The 24,863-nt window shown below is 40.7% G+C and overlaps 1 protein-coding gene across 1 annotated transcript in view; it reads right to left on the bottom strand.

Annotated features, from left to right (window-relative positions):
* Nucleotides 1-6,918: 6,918 nt before the first annotated feature.
* The window catches only part of kremen1 (kringle containing transmembrane protein 1), a 56,904-nt gene continuing 38,959 nt past the window's right edge, over nucleotides 6,919-24,863 (bottom strand). Inside the window, 7 exon segments of the mRNA XM_018702525.2 lie at nucleotides 6,919-9,983; nucleotides 11,022-11,106; nucleotides 11,698-11,809; nucleotides 11,811-11,938; nucleotides 16,037-16,369; nucleotides 17,788-17,941; nucleotides 19,643-19,767. Of these exon segments, the coding sequence (XP_018558041.1) occupies nucleotides 9,824-9,983; nucleotides 11,022-11,106; nucleotides 11,698-11,809; nucleotides 11,811-11,938; nucleotides 16,037-16,369; nucleotides 17,788-17,941; nucleotides 19,643-19,767 (1,097 nt within the window). The 3' untranslated portion in view covers nucleotides 6,919-9,823.

Genomic DNA, 24,863 nt, shown 5'->3' with positions numbered 1-24,863 from the left:
TATTTTTGACACCTGCTATACTATGACATTTTTTGATATTTTTGACACCTTACTGTATTATAACATTTTTTGATATTTTTTGTCCATTTTTGAAGCCTTATGACATTTTTTGGCCATATGCCATTTTTTATGACACCTTACTATACTATGACATTTTTTGGCCATTTTTGACATCTTACTACACTGTGATATTTTTGACATTTTTTGATATTTTTGACCCCCTACTATACTATGACATTTTTTGATATTTTTTGACACCTTACTGTATTATAAAATTTTTTGATATTTTTTGTCCATTTTTGAAGCCTTAGTATACTATGGCATTTTTGGCCATTTTTGATGCCATAGTTAACTATGACATTTTTTGATATTTTTTGACACCTTGCTATATTATGACATTTTTTGACATGACATCTTACTTTGATGACATTTTTGACACCTTACTGTATTATGATATTTTTTGACCATTTTTGACACTATATTATGACATTTTTTGATATTTTTGGGCATTTTTGAAGCCTTACTATACTATGATATTTTTTGATGGTTTTTGACACCATACTATTCCATAACATTTTTTATTTCTTACTACATTATGACTTTTGACAGTTTTTGATGTCTTATTACTGTGATTTTTTTCGTACTACTTCTGAGATTACAAATTACTTTTACATTATTTCTATTAATGTAGATTACCTATGCATTGTTTTTATATTGCAAATTACTTCTATTTATAACACTTTTCAGATATACTGAATACCGAACATAAACAGTTAAATGTCAGTGCTCTGTGTTGGACAGTTGATATAAAGCGGTTTGTGAATTACCTGGAGGCCTCTGTCCTGGTCTCAAACAACTTCCTTGCTGTACGATGGCTCTCTGCGATCGTGGACTACGTCTTTGTGATCGTGGACAATGTCTCTGAGATTATGGACAAAGTCTCTGTAATCATGGACAATGTCTTTATGATCGTGGGCGATGTCGTGGACGAAGTGGTGACACCTGGAGGAAATCAAAGAGAAACATACAAAGGAAAATGATCAATACACTACTACTTATTCCTCATCAACAGTTTAACCATGAAAACACACAGAAATATTCAACATTACAGCTGAACCAGAGAAGTTAACAAAACATTTTATGCCATATTATACTAAGACATTGTCATGCCTTACTATAGTAATATTTTCACAACATTTTTGATATTTCACTATACTAACCAACATGCTGAGGCAGATGGGCCACCCACCCGAGTCTGCTTCTGTTCAAGGTTTCTAGCTCTTAAAGGAAGTTTTTTCTTGCCACTGTCACCTAGTGCTGCTCATGGTGGGATTTGTTGGGTCTCTTTCTGTCAAATTACATAAAAGAGTACGGTCTAGACACCATACTATACCATGACATTTTTTATGTCTTATTACATTATGACTTTTTTTTGACAGTTTTTGATGTCTTACTGCTGTGATTTTTTTTGTACTACTTCTGAGATTACACATTACTTTTACATTACTTCTATTAATGTAGATTAACTATGCATTGTTTTTATATAGCAAATTACTTCTACTTATAACACTTTTCAGATATACTGAATACCGAACATAAACAGTTAAATGTCAGTGCTCTGTGTTGGACAGTTGATATAAAGCGGTTTGTGAATTACCTGGAGGCCTCTGTCCTGGTCTCAAACAACTTCCTCGCTGTACGATGGCTCTCTGCGATCGTGGACTACGTCTTTGTGATCGCGGACAATGTCTCTGAGATTATGGACAAAGTCTCTGTAATCATGGACAGTGTCTTTATGATCGTGGGCAATGTCTCTGAGATCATAGACGGTGTCTCTGTGACCATCAACAATGTCTCCATGATCGCGGTCATGCCGTCGAATCGAGGAACCACAGTGTCTCTACCGATTCTTGCGCAGAGCTCTACGAAGCATGGGACAATGTCTCTGATCATGGACAACGTCTCTCTCATCTTTGACAAGGTCTCTTCGATCGTGGACAATGTTTCTGATCGTAGATGATGTCTCCCTCATCCTCAACAGTGTCTCTCCGATCGTGGACGACATCTCAGCAATCGTAGACGATGTCGTGGACGAAGTGGTGACACCTGGAGGAAATCAAAGAGAAACATACAAAGGAAAATGATCAATACACTACTACCTATTCCTCATCAACAGTTTAACCATGAAAACACACAGAAATATTCAACATTACAGCTAAACAACAACATTTGATGGTTTTACATGACATTCTATACTAAGACATTTTTTGTCCATTTTTGACTCACTACTATGAAATATTTTGATGGTTTTTGATGCCTTTTTATACAGTGACTTTTTTTTCTATACCATTTTTGTCCCCTTACTATACTATGTCATATTTTGACAGTTTGGTGCCTTAATTTACTATGACACTGTATTTAAATTTACTCATAAAAAAGGCTCTTGACTAAAACACTGCTTTGCCTGACATTCATGCAAACTCTTGAAAGACAGTGGGCTATTTGCACTCCAAAGGTGCACTGCGAAGGTGAGTTTCTTTATTTCATTATAATATTTAAATGATGCTGTTTTGTTTAAGTTGCTGCTGCAGTGGCACTTGAATTAATCACTTTTTGTTGGCTAATTTTATAGGAGAGGCTGGCACAGGTGCAAGAGCAAATGGGCCGGCCAGCACTGAAGCTAATTTAAGAGGTGGATACACGCTGGAACAGCATCTGAACGTGCTGCTGTTATACAAAACAGTGTGTCTTCCTCCTCCTCCTCCTCCTAGTCATCATCATCGTCATTATCACAACCGCATATGTCAGTAGCTTCTCAGCCTGTGACTCAAGGTGATGGATACATTCTAATTGTATTATTGTATTAAGTCACTTACAGCCTGTTTTTCTGTCTAGGTAGTTAACTGTGGCATTGTTTGGACACCAAAATTTGGACTTCTACAGACGAGGACCCAAAATGTCACTGTGGGCAACAGTGGTGGTAAAAACGTACCTGGGTGAACCGAACATTGGAAGATTGGAGAACCTTCTAGAGTACTGGGAAGGACAGATAAATGTATATCCTAACTTGTATAAAGTAGCTGTTGCTTTCTTGAGGCAGACAAAATAATCTAAAATTAAAAAAAAAAAAAAAAAAGTTGTAAAGTTGTTATTCTTAAATAAAAAAAAAATGAATAAAATGTTGCCCCTATTCTATGTGTTATATGTTGTCCCTGGGAACATAAGCTCAAATCAAGTAACACAGGCACATTAACATCAAAATCATCTCCCCAATTTGTTTCCATTTGTCCCATGGTGTCATTATAAACACTCTACCTGTTTTACATTTATTCTTCAAGCACCATGAAGCTTCGGCCTATGAATGAACCAATTAGATGGAAAGTTTCAATGCTTCATGAAGCTTCATCTCGCCATCACTACCAAAGGCATCACTTAAAGAAGAAGCTAATGCTAACGCCGACATTCAGGTGTAAAGCAGCCAGGTACAGAGGCAATATACAAAATGACCACAAATAAACACAAAACGCCGACGTCGACGTGATAGATCGCTATAAATTGAGTTTAAATGGCCAGGATGAAACACAAAGTTACAACGAGGTGCAAAATGCCGTAAAGTGACTACAAACAATTACAAAAGGGATTTAAACACACTATCACGAGCTCCTTGTGTTTTCACCTGTTCGCATTAAGGGTCCATAATACATGTCAGGGACGCCTCCGTCATGGAAACACAATCACAGTTCTACCCACGCGATAAAAACGACTGAAGATTGAAATAAAAGGCTTAAAAAGAGAATGCTAATGCTAAACTCACCGCTAAGGCAAATGCTAACGCTAACCGCTAGCTAGTTCGCTCTTTAGCCTTACCTTCTGTGCTTCAGGTTTATGCAGCGTCCAGCCTCACGCGTGTTCGACAAAAAAGCAACTCCAAAACTTGTTTCAGCATCCAGGCCTCGTCGGTAAACACGTTTTCTCCCAGCACTGACAAACCGTAGCAAAGGTTCAGACGTTGGTTTTAATCTGTGTCCCCCGACTTCGTTTCTCCGCCTCTCGCCTCTCGGCGCTCCGCCCAGGTAGTCATGGCCAATGGCAACACAGGCAAGCCAACAACGGCAGAAAAATCGCCAATTGGCCTTCTGGATCATGGACGTATTATTAGAATATTATTTCTTATAATACATCCATGGACAGCAGTCACAGGAAACAGCTACAGTCCCAGTACCCAGACGACTACCCTGAAATTGACACGTATTGCCGATTTAGTCGGACATGAATTTTCTTGTTTACCAATAATTCCATGTTATCACAGCAACTTCAGCAATCGTCTGTCATTCTGACACAGAGTGGTGTCAGAGGGGCGTCAAAAGCAGGTAACTGAGGGTTGTGATCTGCTAGTCTCTACTTATTAAGTGTATAAAATAATAAATAATAATGACGAGTTTGAAAATGAGGCAGAAAACCATGTGACCTATGACAAAGGAGGCACGGATGTATGGTGGAGACTCACTTCCTGTCCTACAGCTGCATTTCGCTGATGTCAGACGCAAACAAGCTTGGGTTGACTTGTATTCTATCCAGTCACAGACGAGAAGTGTTGTCCCACCCCTGAGAAGTTTTCAACACTCAAAGCGATAACATCAAGTGGTTGATTGTCTGCTTAACAGTCCCAAACCCAAAGACTTCATACAATTACATTCATCTGGCAGACGATTTATTATTGAAAAATACAGTAATTTGGGGTTTAGTGTGTTGCTCAATGATACTTTGGCATGTGGACAGTAGGAGCTGGGGGCTGAACCCCCTGAACTGTACAATTAATACCAACCAGCTGTCCAATCTGAGCTTCAGCCACGCCTGTGCTTAATTTACAACAACATAAAACAGAGAAAAGCAGAATACTCACATTTAAAAAGCTGGAAACTGTAACATTTTTACATTGTTGATGACTTAAATAATGCAATCATCTAAATGGCTCTTGACTATTTTCAGCACTAATCGACTCCCCTGAAGGCAGAGGTGAAAAAGTAGTGTAAATAAACAGCTTTCAGCATCATACAGCTACAATAATAGAGAGAAAGTCTTAAGCATTAAACAGGCCAATGCATGTACTCAAAACCACTGAAGGGCATAAGACTGCCTTAATTGCACCAGGGTCATAGACGATATCACAGAGCAAGGCAGATCCAAACAGACAAGTTCCTGCATGGTTAGTAAACCTCTTTCACACAGTTCTTTTTCATGTCCATTATGGAAGACCGTTTTTAAATCTAACATTACTCTCTCCTAATCTAATTGACTTCAGTACCCTGAGTGCAGAAAGTGGCAGGTATTGTCTTCCATTCTTCTCACTTTCTCGTTCTTACAGTAACCAGATACTGCCATGTATTGTCCCATTGTTACCTTAATTACTGGTCGACTTGGGTTCAGAGGGATCTGCTTACATCGCTTTCTTTTCCTGGGCTATGGGAAGGTTGACAGCGGGGGGGTTCTGCAGAACTAAGGCTTTTTCACAGGGACCCAGAGGAGTGGTGATAAGTCTCCAAGTCTAGTTAAGGATTAGTGTTACAGCTGAACAATTGCTATTGAGAGAAAAACATTTTGGGGTCAATGGGAGGGTGTGTGGAAAGCCTCAAAGATTTGATATCTTACTGAATTTATACTGGAGAGTTTGTAATACCTCAGCTTAGAAATCAGAGAATTTATAATCAACAGTATTTTAAGCATTTTGACCTCAATTTAATTAACATTTTAAGTAACATTTGTGGTTGTTTGTGGTTAATAAAGATTATTTTATTACCATATCAATCATTAACTATATTGGGCTTCTTTGGAGAAAATGTATTTGAACATCATATCACCAGTAGAGGGAGTAAAAGGATCATTTACAAGTATTGGAATGTCTGTGCTTCAGATAAGAAATGAACCAAAATGATCCTTGAATGACCTATAGCTTTGTGTTTCCACTGATTTCTGTGTGACTGGATGAGCATCAGTAGAATTACTATATTATCAAACAACTGCATTAAAGTTTTGTTTTAAAACGTTGTTCAGTCAGAAAGCATCTGAGGTTCACAGGTAACTTGATCTGGGATTTGTGGAAGCCTAACAGTCGAGACATTTTTCAGGAAACCTAAACAGTTTCAGGTTAGTGTTTCTGGGTCTTCATTATATATATATATATATATATATATGAATGCATTTCCATAGGAGGCCTGTTTGGAAACATTTTAATGGGTTATTTTTGCTTCTCCATGGAGATGCAGCTGTCTTGCCAACAAATAGTGAGCACAGGCTGCAGCCGAAAAACAAAACCAGCCCTTAAAGAGTTTCAGAGCGAGAACTTGATGAAAGAAACACCTTTCATGAATTAAGAAATCATCACTGCAAAGATCCCGAGCGTTCCAGCTTATTACACGTCCTTCCATGTTTGTTTTTTTCATGGTGTTCCAGTTGTAAAGCTGGACTCCTGCTGTTCCCTCTAAAATGTGCAGGTTGCATGCTTGACCTCATACCGGAGGGGAGCCAATGGGTTACACATGGCACTCCAAATCCTCCCTCCGTGTGTGTGCATCTCCAAACAGTCTGGGAGTCATTTCACATATCTGATAAGTATTTCGCCTCCAAAAAAAAAAAAAAAAAAAAAAAAAAAAATGGAGGGTGCAGATGTCCCACCGTGCAAACACTGAAGCCTGAATCTCTTTAAGCCAAACAGATTTTAGAAAATCACATTGCACCTTTTGATTTTCACACACAAAGCACAAAAGGGTTTCAAATGGAAAGAGTGAACGGGATTAGCTTGATCTGGTATTTGTGGCCCATATGCCTCTCAGCAACTCGGGTATTTAATATTTTGTTTGATGCACAATTAAGTAGTGTTTTACTAAAAGGACGGAGCAAAACAAAAGTACAAGCACAACATAGGCTTAAGAAACATGCATACAGTGTTTATTTTGCAACCAGGACACATTAAATAAAACTACAAAGGTACTTCACTTATACAAAAGATAGATTATATCCCATTCACATACAAAATAACAATAATTTACTGTATAAATTAAAAATTTCACTATTTTGCTATTTACAATTTCATGAAAACAATGTTTTGGCCCTTCCTGATCATTTCCCACAGGGCTTCTTGTGAATGTTTTCACGTCATCGAGCACTACAGGACATTCACGTCGACTACAGTTTGGGAAAAGACCATTTCCACCACTCAGAAGATAGCGTGGAATTTTCCAATTGACTGGAGGATGGGACAGAAAATGTGAGTTTGCATAATTCACCAGGCTATCTAAACAAATATGCCCTTGTTAGATTTTAACTGTCAGATTTCGTTAGCTTGTGTTTGATTTGAACGCACATTAATTTCCCATCGCTCTCACATCTATGCTCTCTTTTCTCGCTCTCTCTACGCATGGTCTGCTCTGAACATCACAGACCCAGGGGCATGTGCTCTTGCCTTGCAATAATTAACATGAGTTACAGTTGAGCAGACAGGCAGAATATAGCATGGTCCCATTTCTACAAACTTCTGACTGGGAAAGAAAGGTTCTTCATCTTTTTATGGGGTTTCAAATCCTGTCTGATTCTCGACTGTTATAAATCTTTTGACTTGAATGTCACTATGATGCTGTACTGTGTGTGAAATATAACCTTTTCTCTCAAGTGCTCAGGTTGCTGCTCAAACCAAATGCAAAAGTGAATAAGTATTGTTTCCTCTAGTAAGCAGAAGCAAATTTAAGTGCATTGACGTTTTGTGTTTATCCTGACTGCAATTAGAAGATTTTTGGGGTGACCATCTGCAGAAGCCAACGCTAACATCCAGTCCCACAGCAGGAAAGGTCAATTGCTATGCCAGTGGCAGACTAGTAGACTTTGACCTTTCACAAGTAGTTTAAATGTCACAATGCACAGAAACCGTCACAGCTGCAAACCTGCTGCCAGTTTGTGCAAAGTACCAACGAGTGCTTTTGGTTATATTTCTGTCTGCGTGTATTATTTGCGCTCAACCTTTTGGCCTGAAATCAAGGTGACACATAAAAGCTTTGGGATCTACCGTGTCTTGTGATTTTAGCAATTTACTGTCGTCTAAGGAGAGAAGAAATGCATTCCACTTTTGAGCTAAGTTGCTGAGCGAGTACAAAAAGTACTTTGACGGGTCTCTCAAATGCTTTGCCTAGACACAAAATGAAAGAGCGGACATAAATATCATCATTCCCACACTGAATTACATAATGTAATGTACAACAATATTCACCCCCCCCGTAATCAAAAGACAACTTAATGTGAACAATATGTTCAGTAAATGTCCACGACTACACGTAAGAGCATAGACAGAAATTAGAAACAAACACTTTCTTTTAAAGCCTTGTCTGTTACTACATGAAGAGTTCTATTCCAAAAGACTCTATGTTCATTTTGGAAAAACAAAACCAACAACAAAAAAACAAATCGTCATCAATCATCAAAAACATAAAAGATCCAGTCTGGAGAGGTGTTCAGTTGAGTGTACTATGGTCAAAAAGACTAAGATTTAACGCTTTCAATCACTGTACAAGATGTGGCATCATTTTTTTACTTTACATTTAAGTGGTGAAGATCCTATTTTGGAATGAAACTCTTCACATCCGCGCTGATTTTGAAGAAGTGCAGACTCTTGTGAAGGACCCCAGTCTGCTTTGTGAAAGAAACAGATGTGAGGAATCTGAGACAAGGGAAGAGGAGATCCTTAAGGCACTTGAACACCATCAAACCGGAAAGACTCCCACCCACAACCGAGCAGAAAAAGCCCTCAGATCTTCCCAAGCCTCCCTAAATGGCAGTTTGTCTGCAAGCTGCCTCACCACCCTGCTCCCCCCACCCCACTTCTCCTCTCCACCCAAATCCACACGAGCGCCGAGAGAATGAGTGGGCGAGCATGCTCTCTTTCTCTCTGATCTTTCCATTTTACGGTGAGTGATTCATCCCCAAAGTGGTGTGATATCTATCTTCCGTGTGACATCTCCATGTCCCGATTCCCTTTCCTCAGAAAGCTAGTTTTCACGTACAACACATCAAAAAGAAACATTAGCACTTTGCATACAGAATCAAGAAGACAAATAAATACACAACTTTTTGTATGGGTGGATTCTGGTTTTTGGCTGCAAGTGTTCATCGTCTGTATGAGGCAGTTAGAAGAGTTATATAAAACAGTTAAGCTGTTAAGTGTTACAGCATGTGTGTATGTGTACCAAAGACTCCATTTCTTCATCCTCTCCTTGATACTGATGACGATTCGATTGCCACTGTGACTCTGAAGCAGCAGGAAGAAGTAAACCTTCCTGTTTCCTACACTGAACACAGACAGTGAAGTTAGCCGTTGTTCTGCACCAGCTGTGCTGTGTTTTTACTGGTGAGCCTGCAGTCGGGAAGGGTTTTTGGAGGTATGTTGATTGTTAGGGACATCCGTGGGTGATTGAAATGGAGCCTCTCTGAACCGGAGAAGCCTCCCGCATGTTAAATGCGTCCTTGTATCTTTGTCAGAGCTGCAGATTTTCTTCCATCCAGTCCTCTGCCCTCCTCTCCCACACTGCGGTCACTGACAGCCCTGCCTGTCCCCCTCCTCTTTGGTGCTAAGCAGGATGGGAGGGCCCAACCACTTCAGCCCACGGGCCATTTAGTAGCAGTCACTCAGTCAGTTGTCATTAGCCACTCAGTTGTTGGCTTGTTAGCGTAGCGCCTCATAGAGTTTCATTGTCTGAGGGCCTGGCATCTGATGGCCTTTGTACAGAATAGTTGTGAGTGGCGGTAGCGTTTGGTTAACGGTTGGAGCGTAGCAGTGGAACTAGTTGCCCACCAGGGGGCTGAGGTCGCCGTGGTGGTTCTTTAGCTTCTTCTTGAAGAGTGAGATGGTGGAGGGCCGGTACAGGATGATCCAGGGCTCGGAGGACGCTGTGCTCTGGCTGCAGCTGTCTGAACCGCTGACTGTCGGGAGGTTAGGGGACCTGTGAGGGAAAATTAAGAGGTGGGGAGAAGAAACAGAGAAGAGATAGAGGGAGGGATAAGATAAAGAATAACGGCAAGGGGTTAAAGAAAGAAGGTAATTTAGAAGGGGTGTCACATTCCTCTCTAAATGTGTATTCCTAATGTTCCACTCATACCATGCCTGGCTTATTATAAACACAAACTAATGGCAGTAGATGTATATAACGCTTTTACAGGCTTTATTATCTTGTGTTTCATTTGATATTGCACCATTTGGCAAAAAGGTAAAAAGTGCCTACAGAATGTTTAGGAATCAAATATAGAGAAAAAAACAAAAAACAAAAACTTGGCTTTGGACCAACTTATAACTTCTTTAATACAACATTTTGTGCAAGTGGAAGCTTACCATTTCCACTTGCAGAAAAGAAAGAAATGGTCTGTTTGCAATCTTTAAAATGTTTAAACAAATTGACAAAGTTTGGTGTGTGGCAAGCCCTTTCTTTTATTGTGATTCTCTCACTTTGCCTAACCAGCACCCAAATCAATTATACTGCTGTGCGGGGATGTCTGAATTTCCCATCTGTGCAGAATTGGAAAATATCTGGCTTCACAATTTAATTAAATTCAGTTGTATCAAAACAGAAACTGTGGCTGACAGGAGTACACGCCAATTATTAAGGAGGAACTCCTGATTACATTTTGTAAAGATGAAAAACAAAGCAATGGAGCATGTTGTGACCACTAGTTGGCAATACAAACAGGACTATCAGAATGGGTGCAGTTAATCTTTAAAGAGCTGAAAGCACATAGACCGCACTAACTTGCACTGCCAATGTCTCCTTTTTCCATAAACAAAAAGCTCTGGCGTCAGAGGAATTTCTAAGATGCAACAATGACGTAAAAATTCGTCACAGAGGGACTTTAAACAGAATGTGAATGTCATGTTGTTCTTTCATCTTTTTCCAGTCACGACATAAACAAAACATAACACTGCAGACGAACGACTCAACATTTGACGCTTGGTTGATCATGCACACCTCGAACATTCTCATACTTACTTGACTGTGATATGCAGCAGCAGCTTCGCTACCATGGCTATGACAGTCAGTATGAGGAGAGCAGCCAGAGCGTAGATGGTCCACACTGCAGAGAGGGAGCACAGTAACAAGACATCAGACATTGTATTGCGGTAATGAAAACAAACTGAAGCAGACTGAAAGGATTAGTAAGCAAAGAATTATTCAAGCACTGCTGGCACACCTGTTAACTGTGTTCAGCCAGCAAATTGTCAAGAAATGGTGATGCATTATCAATGCACATCTGTTCTCTTCTGGTTGGGAAATACATCAGATAGCCCTTTGAGACAGAGCGCTCAGAGTTTGGAAAGAATAATGTTTGAAGGAAGTAAAAAAGAACACAACACGTCAGTCAACCCTGCATAGCTTTGACAAGAGGCCTGATTGTGATCAGCAGGGAGACCCAAAGTAACTTCACTTATGAGTCACCGACAGGAAAAAACAAGAGCGTCACATAGCATTACTTCAATGTACGATCATAGGAAGTCACTGCGAGCCAGAGCTTCCAGAAGCATCTCAACAGACTAAGATGATTTTAATACTTTCAGAGAAACCAGGTCATGCTAAGTGGGAGCTTTAGTCAAAAAACATCACACAACGTCCCAGCAGAGGTAGAGAGAGGTGCAGTAGGTGCAGTGTATCACGGGTGTTGACATACTAGCGCTGTGGCCGGTGGTCTCGCCGCGTCCAGCCCACTGACCTGGCATGTTGTGCTCCGGTTTACCGGGGCTGGACGTGATCACGTAAAGGATCTGGGAGGAACGTCCATTAGGAGGTGCTGTTGGCTCTCTCAGTGACGCCGCCAGCCAGCTGAGGCCCCGCCGTGCTGGAGACTTCCTCTCCTTCATCCTCATCATCTCGTTCAGCATCTGTCGTTCTGGTGTCTTGGCTTCTTAGTGCTGCAGAAACAAGAATAAATCATTTACACAGGTTCATAGGCAGATGAATCTTCTTTTTCATGCTATCAATATGCCAACATTAGATTAGATCAGAATCTACTGAACTTTAAAACCAATAGGTTCACTGCCCTACAGCAGAAACAGACCTTTGTTGCTGATCAGTGCTGGTGACCCAAACATTACTTTGTCAGGTACAGAGATTTCTGGTTCTGTTTTGAAGCTAAATTATCTCGAGCCACTGGCATTTCCAAAAACCCCAACCCTTCCAAAACGCTCACACGTGCACACACATACGGTATGCTGGCATTTTCATCTGCTCAGCGATAGATGATGATACTGTGCTTGAGCAACTTCAACAGCAAAAAGTGTGTTCTCAAGCCAAAAAGATCGATATCAAGTACAATAATATTACAACAGTAATAGAGTTGTAGGATTAATGTTGGGTGGGGCAATATCTCCATATTATTGGCTATTGATTACCAAAACAATTTCATCATGATGATAATCCTGTTGTTTAAATTCATGATTCAAAGTAATTTTTAATCAAAAATGAACAAAATTAGTTGTTAAACTACTCTCAACAACTGAATGACTTTCCATATTTGGCACATACTTTTTCACGACCCTTAGGTTGAGTTATAATCACTTTGGTGACCCCCCTGACTTTCCATCTGGTGTCATCATCAGGTCAGGTACTTTTATTTATGACCAAACACCTGTGAAGCATGCTGTTAGCAAACACAGCCTCACGCTGCCAGCATTGCTGGAAACTCCTAGTCATGTTTAAGACACTGAGTTCTCTCTGATACAACGCATACAGGGAGGTCACATGTGACTTTGATTGTGTTACATATACTGATATTTGAAAATTGTTATTTTTCTACTTAAATTAAATACTTCATTTTTCAGTAACAACAAAACAAACAACACTGTTGCCAGGCACCATCACATCCCCCTACAGCAGCAAGACTTGTGTGTAACTCTGCACCATTTGCATATGATTATCCTTGAGCAGTGCAGCAACAAATATATCATTCATTTTGTCCAGTCCTGCAACATATAATTTCTCAGTCTAAGAAATAAAGTCAGACTTTCCATTTTATTAACATTACTAATGTTACTTTGCTCCAGCCATACTGAACAGCCCTAGTTAGAACACCACTGCAGTTCTCTGCGATGTGATATATCACCTCTTTAAAATGTGACTTTTTCTATGTATAAGCTTTCATAGCACTCAGGCAGGGGAGTGCTGAGGGGTGCATCCTGTGCCAGAGAGACGGAGGAGGAAAAGCTGTGCCATGTTGTTGCAATTTCTACGAGTTGAGGACATATGTCATTTAACACCCCTTTAATCATTCCTGTGGGTAAACAGGGCTGTTGCAGCAAGCACACAGTCATAGGACACGTCATGTTGATCATGTTGTTGAAAGTATATACAGAAGAGTCACGAGTGACTATTAAATATTTTCTACGTTCATCAAGAAACAGATCGACTCTGCAAAAACACTCAAGCGTGCTGTAAACTTGTGGTGCTGAGAGCTTCTCCGTCCGCTCCAGACATGATTCAAAAAGTGTTTGCAATAAATTCTGTTTGTTTTAACCTGCTTACAGCACCAGATGGGCAGAGTTTGCTTCATAAAACAACAGTGCCAGAGAGCATGGACTATTTCAACTCATTTATGTGTTCCCAGAGGAAAGCAATATCCTAAATAAGATCTCCTCTGCCTTTCATTTACTTCTCCTAAACATAGATGTGATTTATTTAAAATCACTGTGTGATTTTGAAATTTTTTTTCTTCCTCTACTTCTGAAATGCTGCATCTGAGAAACAAAGTGTGGAAGGTCTCATGCTGATATTTATGTGTCTCACTTGAATCTTTCATTGTTATTCTTATGTCTTAATTTGCACTAAGGTTTAGTGAAGAAAAACATCTGAGAAATGTATCAGCAATCTGTGACTGTACTCATCATGTTTTTATTATTTTCCTTCAAAGAATAGAGATGTTTAAATTCATGTCTCCTTCAGATGCTCCTAAGTGGGTAGGAAGAAGAGATAATTAAGATATCAGTGATCCCAGATCAATACAATAAAATTCTAAGCTTGAGGCTGTATTCACAAAACACCCTGAGGCTAAAAGTTGCTCCTAATTGGCCAGAATTAGTTGAGACTCCTAAAAATAAGGTGGATGTCAGTCCAATACAATACTTTTGTCTAAAAAAATACAATACTTTTGTCTAAGAATAATTGTTCTCTTGGAGCCTTTTCGTGCTAAAATCTGAGAGGAGTTAGAAACAGATGAAAGGACTTCTACTTCACAAGGACCTGCTCACAATCCCTCATGTTTTGGGAAAATACAAGGATAACAAACTCCTGTAAGCATATTTTGATGGCAGATCCATTCACCAACAAACCAAAACTGTCCAACAACTCAGCTGATGATAGTTTACACAACTGTCCATTACAGTTTTCAGCACTGAGGAACTTAGTCATAACTATTCTAAGATGAACTAAGATGAAGATTTGTCCAAAAAATGTTACCATGCTGTGGTGTTTGTAACTCGCTTTGTCCATCTGTCCATATATGTATAAGAAGATCTCTTGCTTTTTTACTAGAGGTTGTTCTCAGCAGCTTTGTGAACAGGTCTTCAGAGGAAATGTTCTGAATGACTGACATGCTGCGCTCCAATCTAAAAGGTAAGCCACAGCCATCTTGAGTCCCCCCGCAGTTTAAATCAAACACCCAGAACTACTTCCAAATACTATTTGATCCAGGCCTGTTCCACTCTTCCATGAATGGTGGTTGGATGTTTCTTTTCACATAATAGCTCAACCTGACTATGATGTTCCCAGAACTTCCCACATGTTCCCCATTTGCAAACAAAATACCATGCTTCAAACCCGGGCTCAGCTGCCTGAAACACTCTGCCACCGTCATCTGAAAGTGCTTATTCTGAAATTACTGTTTCGACCACGCAGCCTGCCACACAGGAGATATTAGCTGTATTTAGCAGTTCTGGTGTGCAGCCTAAATGTTGCTTCTCTTCCAGTGTCTGTCTTACTCTTTGTACCTCTCTGTTTTTCTCTGTATCTCTCTGTATAAAAACCTGTTACTTCAGGAGGTGACCTTTTCAACACAGATTCTTTCTTGCTGGAACGATGCCTCACGGAAAAAAACAACAGCCGAGACGTGAGCAGAAAGGATCGAGCCTGTCCAGAGGTCAGAGGATTTGGACCTTTCTGATATTGTTTTTACTGTAACACCACCGGGCGAGAAAAATGACGCAGGATTAGAGATGGAGGCAGAGAGGGAGGAGCAGGAACAGATTGCCTCTCACTCTGGCTGGCTGTGAGCTTGAATGTCACCTACGCTGAATTATAACAGGGTGTGCTTCACTCATGTCACCAGAAATTAATCTATTAAATCACTTTCAGTGCATTCAGAACATTCATGCAGAGACTTGTCGTGAGAGGAGAGACTATGAAAGCAACAGAGGAGAGTTTTTCTTTCTCCACAGTGGGCTTTACACATTATCCACATTAGTCTTGAGAAATTAAATAATTTTCTGTGAGGTCTTCAACTTTCCGTGCACTACAGTTTCACGGCTGTACATCTGCTCTACAGTGAAATCGTGGCATCAGAAGGCACAATGCATAGTATCACAGTATTTTGTATGTAGGTGGCATAAAAACTCGCTGTGCAATTCACCAAGGAACACACTCCAGAGAAGCAAAGCAGCCTGCTGCAGTTTGATAAGAGAGTGAGTTCCTAGAAAAACAAAACATTATTTAAATATGCAGTATCACCCGGGGCTGTGAGACATTGACTACCAAATGAAAAGGGAAAGGGGGCCTGCCAATGGCGTGACAACTGCCTCGCAGAGCTAACAGGCGTTAGTCTACTAAAGCAGGGCTGCCATGCAAATCTCCATCATGGAGACAGCAACCCAGCACACACCTGATGATGCAAATGTGGTGGGTTTGAGGGGGGTCCTGTGGTTCAGACAAGTTCAGGCTAGTTGCTAGAACTGAGACGTGACACTGAGTGAGTGAGTTCTTTCAGTGCACAAGAAATGTCACAAAAGCCAGTGAATTCCTACCTTGGTAAAGCAGTGCGAATCCCTGGGCCTGGTTGGTACGGTCTGAGTAGAAGTAGAGTATGACAAAGTCGCCTGTGATGTTCACCAGCTCCCGTGGCGGGCTGCGCCAGTCAAAGCGTGCCACCACCTGGTTGGTGTAGCCGTCCAGAAGCTCCACCATGTCTGTCTGATCGGAAATGTCAAAGAAGGTGAAGTTGAAGAGGATGGCGGAGGATCCAGGGACCTGGATGGTCCAGTAGCACACGCGGCCAGCCCCGTACTTGTCAGGGAAGTCAGGGGAGTAGATTACTCCTGATGGATCGGTGTAGTTCCCACCGCAGGCCCCTACCCGGGCTGGAGGAACAAGCACAAAAAAAGAGGAGAAAACTGTAAATATTGTTCATTCCATTAATATGTTATGGTTTATTTTTGGTCTTGTGAGCACTTTGATAGCAGACATCATATCAAATGCTTTCATGCTAGTGAATGGGGACGTCCCGATCTGACACAGCAACTGGTATCAGCCTTGATGCTGACTTCATTAAGTGAATCAGCTATGAGCCATTACGTGACTGATCCACATTAAAAACTGTTTCTTTGTCGGCGTTGTCACAGAATTCAGTGTTTCCATTATCTGTTACATTGCTTTGGTCACAGCTGGCCGCAGACAGTTTTCATTGCCACACCAATGACTGACCTAATACTAACTTACATAAAAATGAATGCAATGAGTTCCATGCGGTCAAGTATACAGACTTTCAATATGGGAAAAGCAGAAGTATCAGACCAGTAGTTGGTATCAATGATGTAAGGTATCAGAATTGGTCCTGGGAGAGAGAGGGTTGGATATTTGCATAATTTATTTCAAAGTTCTTTCAAAACTTCAAGTAGCGAATCACAAATTGAAATGTTTTGGTTAAGTGCAGCTTTACGACCAACAGGTATTTAATATGTAAAAGATTCTAAACTGTAAATCTAACTATAAATATTCAATAGTGTGGGATGCTGTAAGTCTGTAAGGGCTGTGGCCAACCCTGTGTGTTTAACTCTTTCTTGTAGTTTTGTGTATGATAATTGGGATGTGCACAATTGGCTCCAGCTGGGAGCCGCTTCCTGCCTGTGGCTCCAAGTCCAGGTCCATCAATCCTTCAATGCAATTTGATAACATGAACCTACGTAACCTGGCAGTCTGTGCAGCTGTAACTGAACGTGTCTGTTGTTAGTGTTGATAGTAGCTGATCATTGTATAATGTTAATCATTGTATTAACTCCCAGGAACTAGTATTATTCAAGGCACTCGTGAATCACTAGGTGCAGGGCTGCTGTCACGTTGTGCTTTGGTTTTCATAAGTAAATTCAGACAGTGAGGTTTTTATTTCCACTTTTGGTTTTAATTAGGAGATAACAGCATTAAGTATTGCCTCACCTTTTTGTGTTTGTTGACTAATTCTGAGCTCTGTTAATATCTAACTCACTCTTACCACTAACAACTGGTTTTATGTTACCTCCCTTTTCACACCATGAGCTTGTGGGGTCGTAACAAGGTCTGATAGCAGTTCCTTGTGAGGAAAGGAGGAGTCTTAGTGACGTTAGTGAAGTTTAAATTTGTTCTTGGATGTATCTGATGGGAGGTGTTAACAAAAGCGGTGACAGACCGGTTCTCGTCTCAGGCTTAAGTAAACTACAGGGACTAATAGTAAGAGCAGGAAGGATTATGACCACACATACAGATGTAGAAAAGATCACAGAAAGCGACACCAGACCACACTCACTGTCGAAGATGATGACCCAGCCGTCTCCGCCGCAGGGCTGGGTGTGGTCGCCGAAGCAAACGTGGTTACACTCCATACTGGGCGATTCGCCGTGGTCATGCAGGTCCACTTCGTTGCCACAGAAACAGGCATATCCTGACTCCATACCGGCAAGCTGCGAGACACAAAAGGAGTTATGCAAATCACTGCATCAGCAATTCAAAACAAACTTTGGGTAACGCTTCCCATAATGCTATTCATTATAAATCCATTTGGCATGGGTGTCGGTGAGGAAAACGCTGTGGGACTCACTCTGATGACTGAGACAACATGTTTTGTGGAAGAAACATGAAAATTTTGCCTATTCTCTCTTCCTTAAAAATATTCAACTATTATATTCTACTTTTCTCTTAAAATTATACATGAACAACTTTGCATGAAAATAAAATACGTTTGCAAATGCATAATACATTCAAATAAAACAGCTTTATAGGTTGTGTTTCTCATATGAGCTTTATGTGAAGTTGTGTAAACACTCAGTAAACAGTTCACTACATTCAGCTCCTTCTCTCTTTGAAATTAAAGTGACTTGAGTCTAAAGTGCCCTAATTGCTCTTTCTCTCATGATTACAAGATGCTGTAATCTGAGTCTGGATAACCACAACCTCTCAGCTGATTAGAGGCCTCCTTTCAAACACACAGCTGCACTCAGGGTGTAGAGAATAAACCTTACAGAAATAGCACCTATCTATCTTTCAAATCAAAACTGTTAGTAAACTGTTCCTGAAAGCGTCGAAGCAGGAATGTGGAACGTCAAAAAACCTTGACACATTTTGACCTCGCCACCATTGGCTTCTTGTTCTCAAAAGAACTATTGTCCTTCGCTCAAAGGGACACCATTGTCCAATTTTCAGGCCCTAAATGAATTCACACAACTGAAGGTACTGCATCATTTCCCACTCTGCGTCTTTTCTCATGGAATAGGAATTTATAGAGCTTCTTCTCCCGCCAAGATGTATCAAGCTACGTCCTTGTTGCATTATTCTATCTGATGAAGTAACGTTTGAGAACACCAATGTGAATACTTCTGGTGGAGCAAACAAGCGATGGATTGCTGTCTCACTCATCAGGCATGCTCTTTGTCAAGAAGTCACATGGGACCCGTACTTCCAAGTGCTGACGCTTCACATGCGCATTAAGGACAGTGACAGTCCAAGGGTAGGCAGATGATGCCAATCTGCCACAACCATCCTGTAACATCTGCTCTATTGAGAGGGGAGGGAGGAGCTGTCAGTACCTGTCAATGCAGACGGAGCTGAACCGGATCTGCTGAGACAGAAAATGAACACCTGGCACTGTTTATAGCTGGGACAATGGGCATGCCAGATACAGAGATGAGAAAAAACACATTGAAGAGGAAGTGCCCACAAATCTAATAACCGTTCATTTCCAGCTATCAGCCTTGATTGCTGTGATGATTAGTCATCCACTGGTTGGTTTGAAACAAGACGTTTGATGGCTGAATAAAGAGGGTATAGACTACTCTTGGCATGATGGTGATAATTGTCAGGAAACTGCCCGTAAATGGCAGATGATTTATATAAAAGCTCGACTATTGCAAGAGCCTGCTCATGTCCATTTTTTAAAAGGCACAGCCAACTGACTGGACAGTTTTTCATCAAATGAGAGGAGACATCAGAACATTTGAGGACGCACAACCTACATTTCAGTCTTTCTTCCTCATTTTGTTTTTAATGTTTTGGAATGTTTTCTCCCACAGAAACTGCCAGCTTTAATCCCAGTTCAAATATAATGCTGAACATCTCCTGGGTTCCAAGTTTTCTTCTTACATTTCTACTTTACTTTCAAACCTTACCTTGTATCTCTGCTTCCTACAGAAGCTGATGCAGTTTTGGATGGTGAGTTTGTTGGACGTCTCACTGGTGCCCGACAGCGTGGGTGGGTCACCGCTGTCTTTGAAGCAGCCCAGGTTCCCAGGCACTGCAGAGAGACAAGAGGAGGGTGAAAAAAAAAGTCAGTTACAGAACTCAGATGCAATCTGCATCACATGCTGGCTATTAGCATTTCCTAATACAACAAGCGACTTTTTTTCATTTCGATCGTTGCATCCATCTTTCCCGCTGGATCCACTGCAGGGATCAGTCCCAGTGGGCGTTGGAGTTTGAGCATTTCTTTGTGTCATGGCTTCCACAGAGTTGTTCAAGCTTTATAATCATGTTTGTGATTAAGATTTTGCCTCATAGACCTGCCCCCAAAGACCAATCTTTGGTGACACACTCCACAAATATTCTGTTCTGTGTTTGAACGCTTTGGTGTGAATTTCCAATGGGCAAGCCAACAATTTGGCATCTGAAGAAACAGAGAGGAGGAGGAGAAGGGAGGGGAAAAGGGGTGAAGGGGACGGGGACGTTTGAGTCATTGTGAGAGAGAGCTGGAATCTAGAAAATGTACCCCGTCAGATATGAGCACAAGTTGAACCAGATTAGGGATATATTGTTTTCTACATGTGTGACTCTGTGTGTGAGTGTGAGGTGAGAGATCAAATTTTCTAATTCTGATGTGCCAGGAAATATATATATATATATATATTTTTTTTTAAAAACTGGTATGAGGTGACATTCCAGACAGTCCAACACCTTAGGTCCACATAAAAGACACGGTCAACACTAACCTATAAAAGCACAAAGTGATATTAGAACATGAGTAAAAAGTCTGTGAGTGTCAGAGACTTTGGTTGAGCTCTCATTAAAGGATACAAGCAGCAACTATACATCTCAATTTTCATTTTACTTTTTTATACGCTCTTGGTTTTGACCGTTGTTGCAGCCTATTGTATCACGAACCACTGAACATTAAAATGTCAGGATTTGGGGATGCATGACACAAATAGGCCAACGATCACAGATGGATCACAGACCAGACAGATAGATGGAAGATGGATGTTGACACCTTTCCAGATCAAATTTAAGTCAGACATATCAGCTCACCTCCCTCAATCCACTGTGTATTCATCAAATACTACACAGTCTTTCAAAACTCAGTGCACTGAATTAAACAGTAAAACATTAAACACTGTAAAACCTTTAAATTCAACCTAATAGCTCAGGAAGTGCCAACAAAGCCTCCAGCAGTCTATATCCCACTTGTGATTTGTTTTTCATTGCAATTCCAACAGACTTACTCTTGTTTTCACTTCCATGTTCTGGAGTGAAACGAATTTGACAAACAGAAGTAAAGGCGCAATCTGAAAGTAATTTCAACTGCAAGTATGAAAAATCTCCCCCCAAAGCTCTTCACTCTAATTGGAATTGGTGTTTTCCAACCATAGGGTACAAAGGAGCTCATTAAGAAGAGACAAGAGCAAAGACTGTGTCCAAAATAGCAGTCAGTGCTGCTTTGAGACACGACAAGGATGCAAAAATCAAAAGCATGTGACATTACAAAACGTTCTTGTTCTTTATCAAGAATCTACTATTTCCAAGTTGAACTGCAAATGAAATGAGGTACAAACCATCTTTGAGAAAAACAAATCAAAGTGTGATCGATGCTTCCTGTTTTAAATTTCATTTCTTGCAGTCTTGTAAACTGAAAATGACTTAAATGTTTGGAACTGGAAATCAAATCACTAGAGACAGAGGTCACATCTGATATCTTAATACTAGAATTACGGTGAATAAAGGGGTAACAGCTGTTTAATTTAGGACGTACAGTAATAAATGATGGTGAATTTCTTTGGGGAGGCCCACAGCAGGAGAGTTACGGGCAACTTTGCAGATTTTAAACCAGCTTTGTATCATTATAGTGTTAGAAGTATATCAAAATGAACAGTGTTTTCTTTCCCTCCATGTTGCCTGACCTACTCATTTCCTAGGAAAAGTCTGCCAGATGAAGTGTTTTGCCAGGTGACGTGCTTTTGTTCAATGCTTGAAATGAACACACATTGTTCATTTACATATACTACAGACACTCTAATATACAAAGCTTGTTGAAAATCAGCAAAGTCACCCTTTAATGTGCTTGTGCTGAGTTATTTTGCTAAATACAAATATGAATGCAAATGCAATTTAGCAAAGAACTCAGTAATGCAGATTCCGGACGCACTGATAACAGAGAGCAGACATTTATAAGTTATTTACATAAGTTCGATATCACACAGGAGCATTTCATGTCTATTTGTGTGCAACAACCGTGTCTTGCTTTGTGGTTGCTGCAAAATTTGACAACAAGCTTAGGGACAGAGGAGCAGTATGTCCCCTGACTCTATGTAACAACACTGTCCTAGAACTGAATATCTCTGGAGCTTTTCCTTTGTAGTGTGACTTTTCTTCTGCTCAAACATTTCAATGTTGAAAGCCGCCAGCTCGTCTGATGACAGCAAGTTCCACTAGTGAACAACTGGCACCCAGGTGTTGGCAGCAAGACACAGAAAAACACTTTTACTGGCCTGTCATGATTCAATTTTGGAAAATATTGGTGTTCTGCAAATGAAAAAAAAGAGGTATGAATTAACATACAATTCTATTTGATTATCTATAACATCAGTGTAGAGGGGCATCACTCAAAACTGCCATCATGAACTGGAGTAACCTTGATAAGGACCACACACATGCATCGTCATTGAGATGCCAGCTGTTGCCAATGTTAACTTTCTGGCTGGCACGAAAGCTCCTTTACATGCACAACAGATGCTACAGATTCTTTCTGTTTATGCAAAAGTGAGGCACAAAGGCTTTAAAGGGGAAAAGTGTGACATGTTTCAGATTCCACACGAATTGTTGTACACAAGAAGGCAGGGCAGATGGGGGAAATGAAGTGAAACAGACTGGCAGAGAGAGGGCCGCTCCCTGCGTTTCACCCACGTTTGCTGACCGCAAAGTGACCGGCGAGTTTTTGGCCTCAGCTGTGATCGCCGCCGTGCGAAACTATGTTTGACAGATGACTCAACACTTGAAGACAAAGTCCTCAGACTCTCTCAGACCAGTAATAAATCATGTGCAATATTTCCCCCCTTTTTTGCCACAATCGTGCCTAAGCTCTGTAAGTAGATTAATATGGTTGTTTGAATCATTCCATGATGAAGACTCCATCGATGCACACCGACAGAATGAAGGGCTGGATTATATGACAGGTTAAAGGTAAACATGACAGTAATGAGACTGTTCATATTTTCAGGGCGAGACAGGATGGTGCAAGTGTGCAAGAGGGGAGCGGAGAGGAGAGATAAACACCTGAACCGGCAACCTCCCTCCGAGCAAGGCAGGCAGGTACCACTTTAATGGAGCTTTTGAAAAGCGGAGGAGAAAATGCTACTGCGGGGCTTAGCAGCCAGATTAAAGGCAGCTTTGCTCTTTTTTCACTTTGCTTTGACAAGAAGATTGCAGACTACAGTAAATTTATCTGTCTTTGTCCTCTTTTCGTCACCCAGGGGCCGTGGAGCTCTGGATGAAGAGCAGCAGGTGGTGGGATCGTATCGCACCAGATCACTGGAGGTTTGTAACTGGAACTGGAGACAGAGAAGGCGGCTCTGATAACGCACCTTCCCTACATGCACAGAATTTATAAGGAAAGAAAAGAAAACGCATGAAATTGTCCTTGCATGAAAACGCCTGAGCAAAACATTGTTCCTTAAGAAACATCTGCTTTGCAGGCGCAACAAGTGCAAATATCTCCATGTACAATAAAAGAAAAAACACACAAACACATTCAACACACTTCAAAGCTGTCGGTGGAATTTAGACTTTAACGAGCCAGAGGGGAGAAATGGAGGAAACACAAGGTGCATAAATGCTCCAGTCAGCCCAGACCAGACCTCTGAAAACCTCAGGAGATCACAGCGGGAGGGGGGGACTCCCACAAAGTTTTCAAAAAAGTGAAAAAAAAAAGAAAACAGACAGAGAGAGCTAAACAAGGCTTGACTGTAGCCACACTCATCACAACCTGGCAGCCTGCTGTCTTTACTCGGAAAAGAGCAGTTAGTTAGCCTTCCCACAATGCAACGCTGTGCGATGCAGACAGGAGGCGGCAGGCAAAACAAAGTAAAGTACATGGGTGTCTGTCTCGCTGGGAACAGGAGACACCTCTGTTGACGCAGCAGACACAACAAACGCCGACCCAAAACACATCAGCAAGAAGGAAAAAAGAACAATACACAGGGATATAACAAACATCATCAAACATGCAGGCTTTGGCAAGTGCACTTGGCAAGTAGGTTGATTATCTGAGGGGGGTGGGAGGGGGGACAAACATGTTATTAAGGAAACATAATTACAGTTATAAATTCCTATGATATCTGGAGGCTAAGGACAGACACAGAGAGCAAGAGTTAAAGAAGTGTTGTTTTTAATGGGACTCTGGGTGTCTCTTTTCAAAATAGATTTACTCTTAACAGCCTGACTCTGTTTGCTTGCTTGCATCCACCCACCTCAGTGTGCCAGATATTTTCACTTGAAAGATGAGGTAAGGCAGAGAGACAGAGAGAGAGAATATGAAGCCTGAAGGAGCAATGAACCTTTAACATGTCTGCTGTATAATCATTGTTAAAACACTGGAGGATTTCAGTGGAGAAACTGCTCTTCTCACAGTCTATTCTAATCCTATAATTTACAGAAAGCAGCTATGATGACACTGAAAATGTAGATACCAAGAGCCTGTAATAAAACTGAAAATATATTTAATAAAACATCAAAATTAGAGATGCAAATCAAAGCTCAATATTTCAGTCTGTAGCAAGAGCTGGAATCGAATGTCTGGGCAGATTTGTAACCTTGTCGACTAATATTCTGTGATTTATAATATTCTTTTTGTTTTAGAAATTTAATATCTGAGAACTGTTGCTTCCTTTGTTCAGTGAAAATGATGGTTTTGTAGGAAAACATGCTTATATTCTGCAAAATAAGGTGTCAAAAAACATCACTTTGCTACTGCAACCAAAATCCAGGTCTCATATTCAGACTAGTATAAGATAAAATTACCAAAATAAAGATTTTATTGTTTTACTGTACAAAAACCAAAGCACGTTACAGATTGGCTGCAGTGAATAAAGTGTCCACTGTCCATTGTCATTATTTGTGCCAGTA

The sequence above is a fragment of the Lates calcarifer genome, linkage group LG13 (assembly GCF_001640805.2).
Source record: "Lates calcarifer isolate ASB-BC8 linkage group LG13, TLL_Latcal_v3, whole genome shotgun sequence".
Lineage (NCBI taxonomy): Eukaryota > Metazoa > Chordata > Actinopteri > Centropomidae > Lates > Lates calcarifer.
Note: the sequence above shows the minus strand (reverse complement) of the source record. Positions and strands in the feature narration are given on the sequence as shown.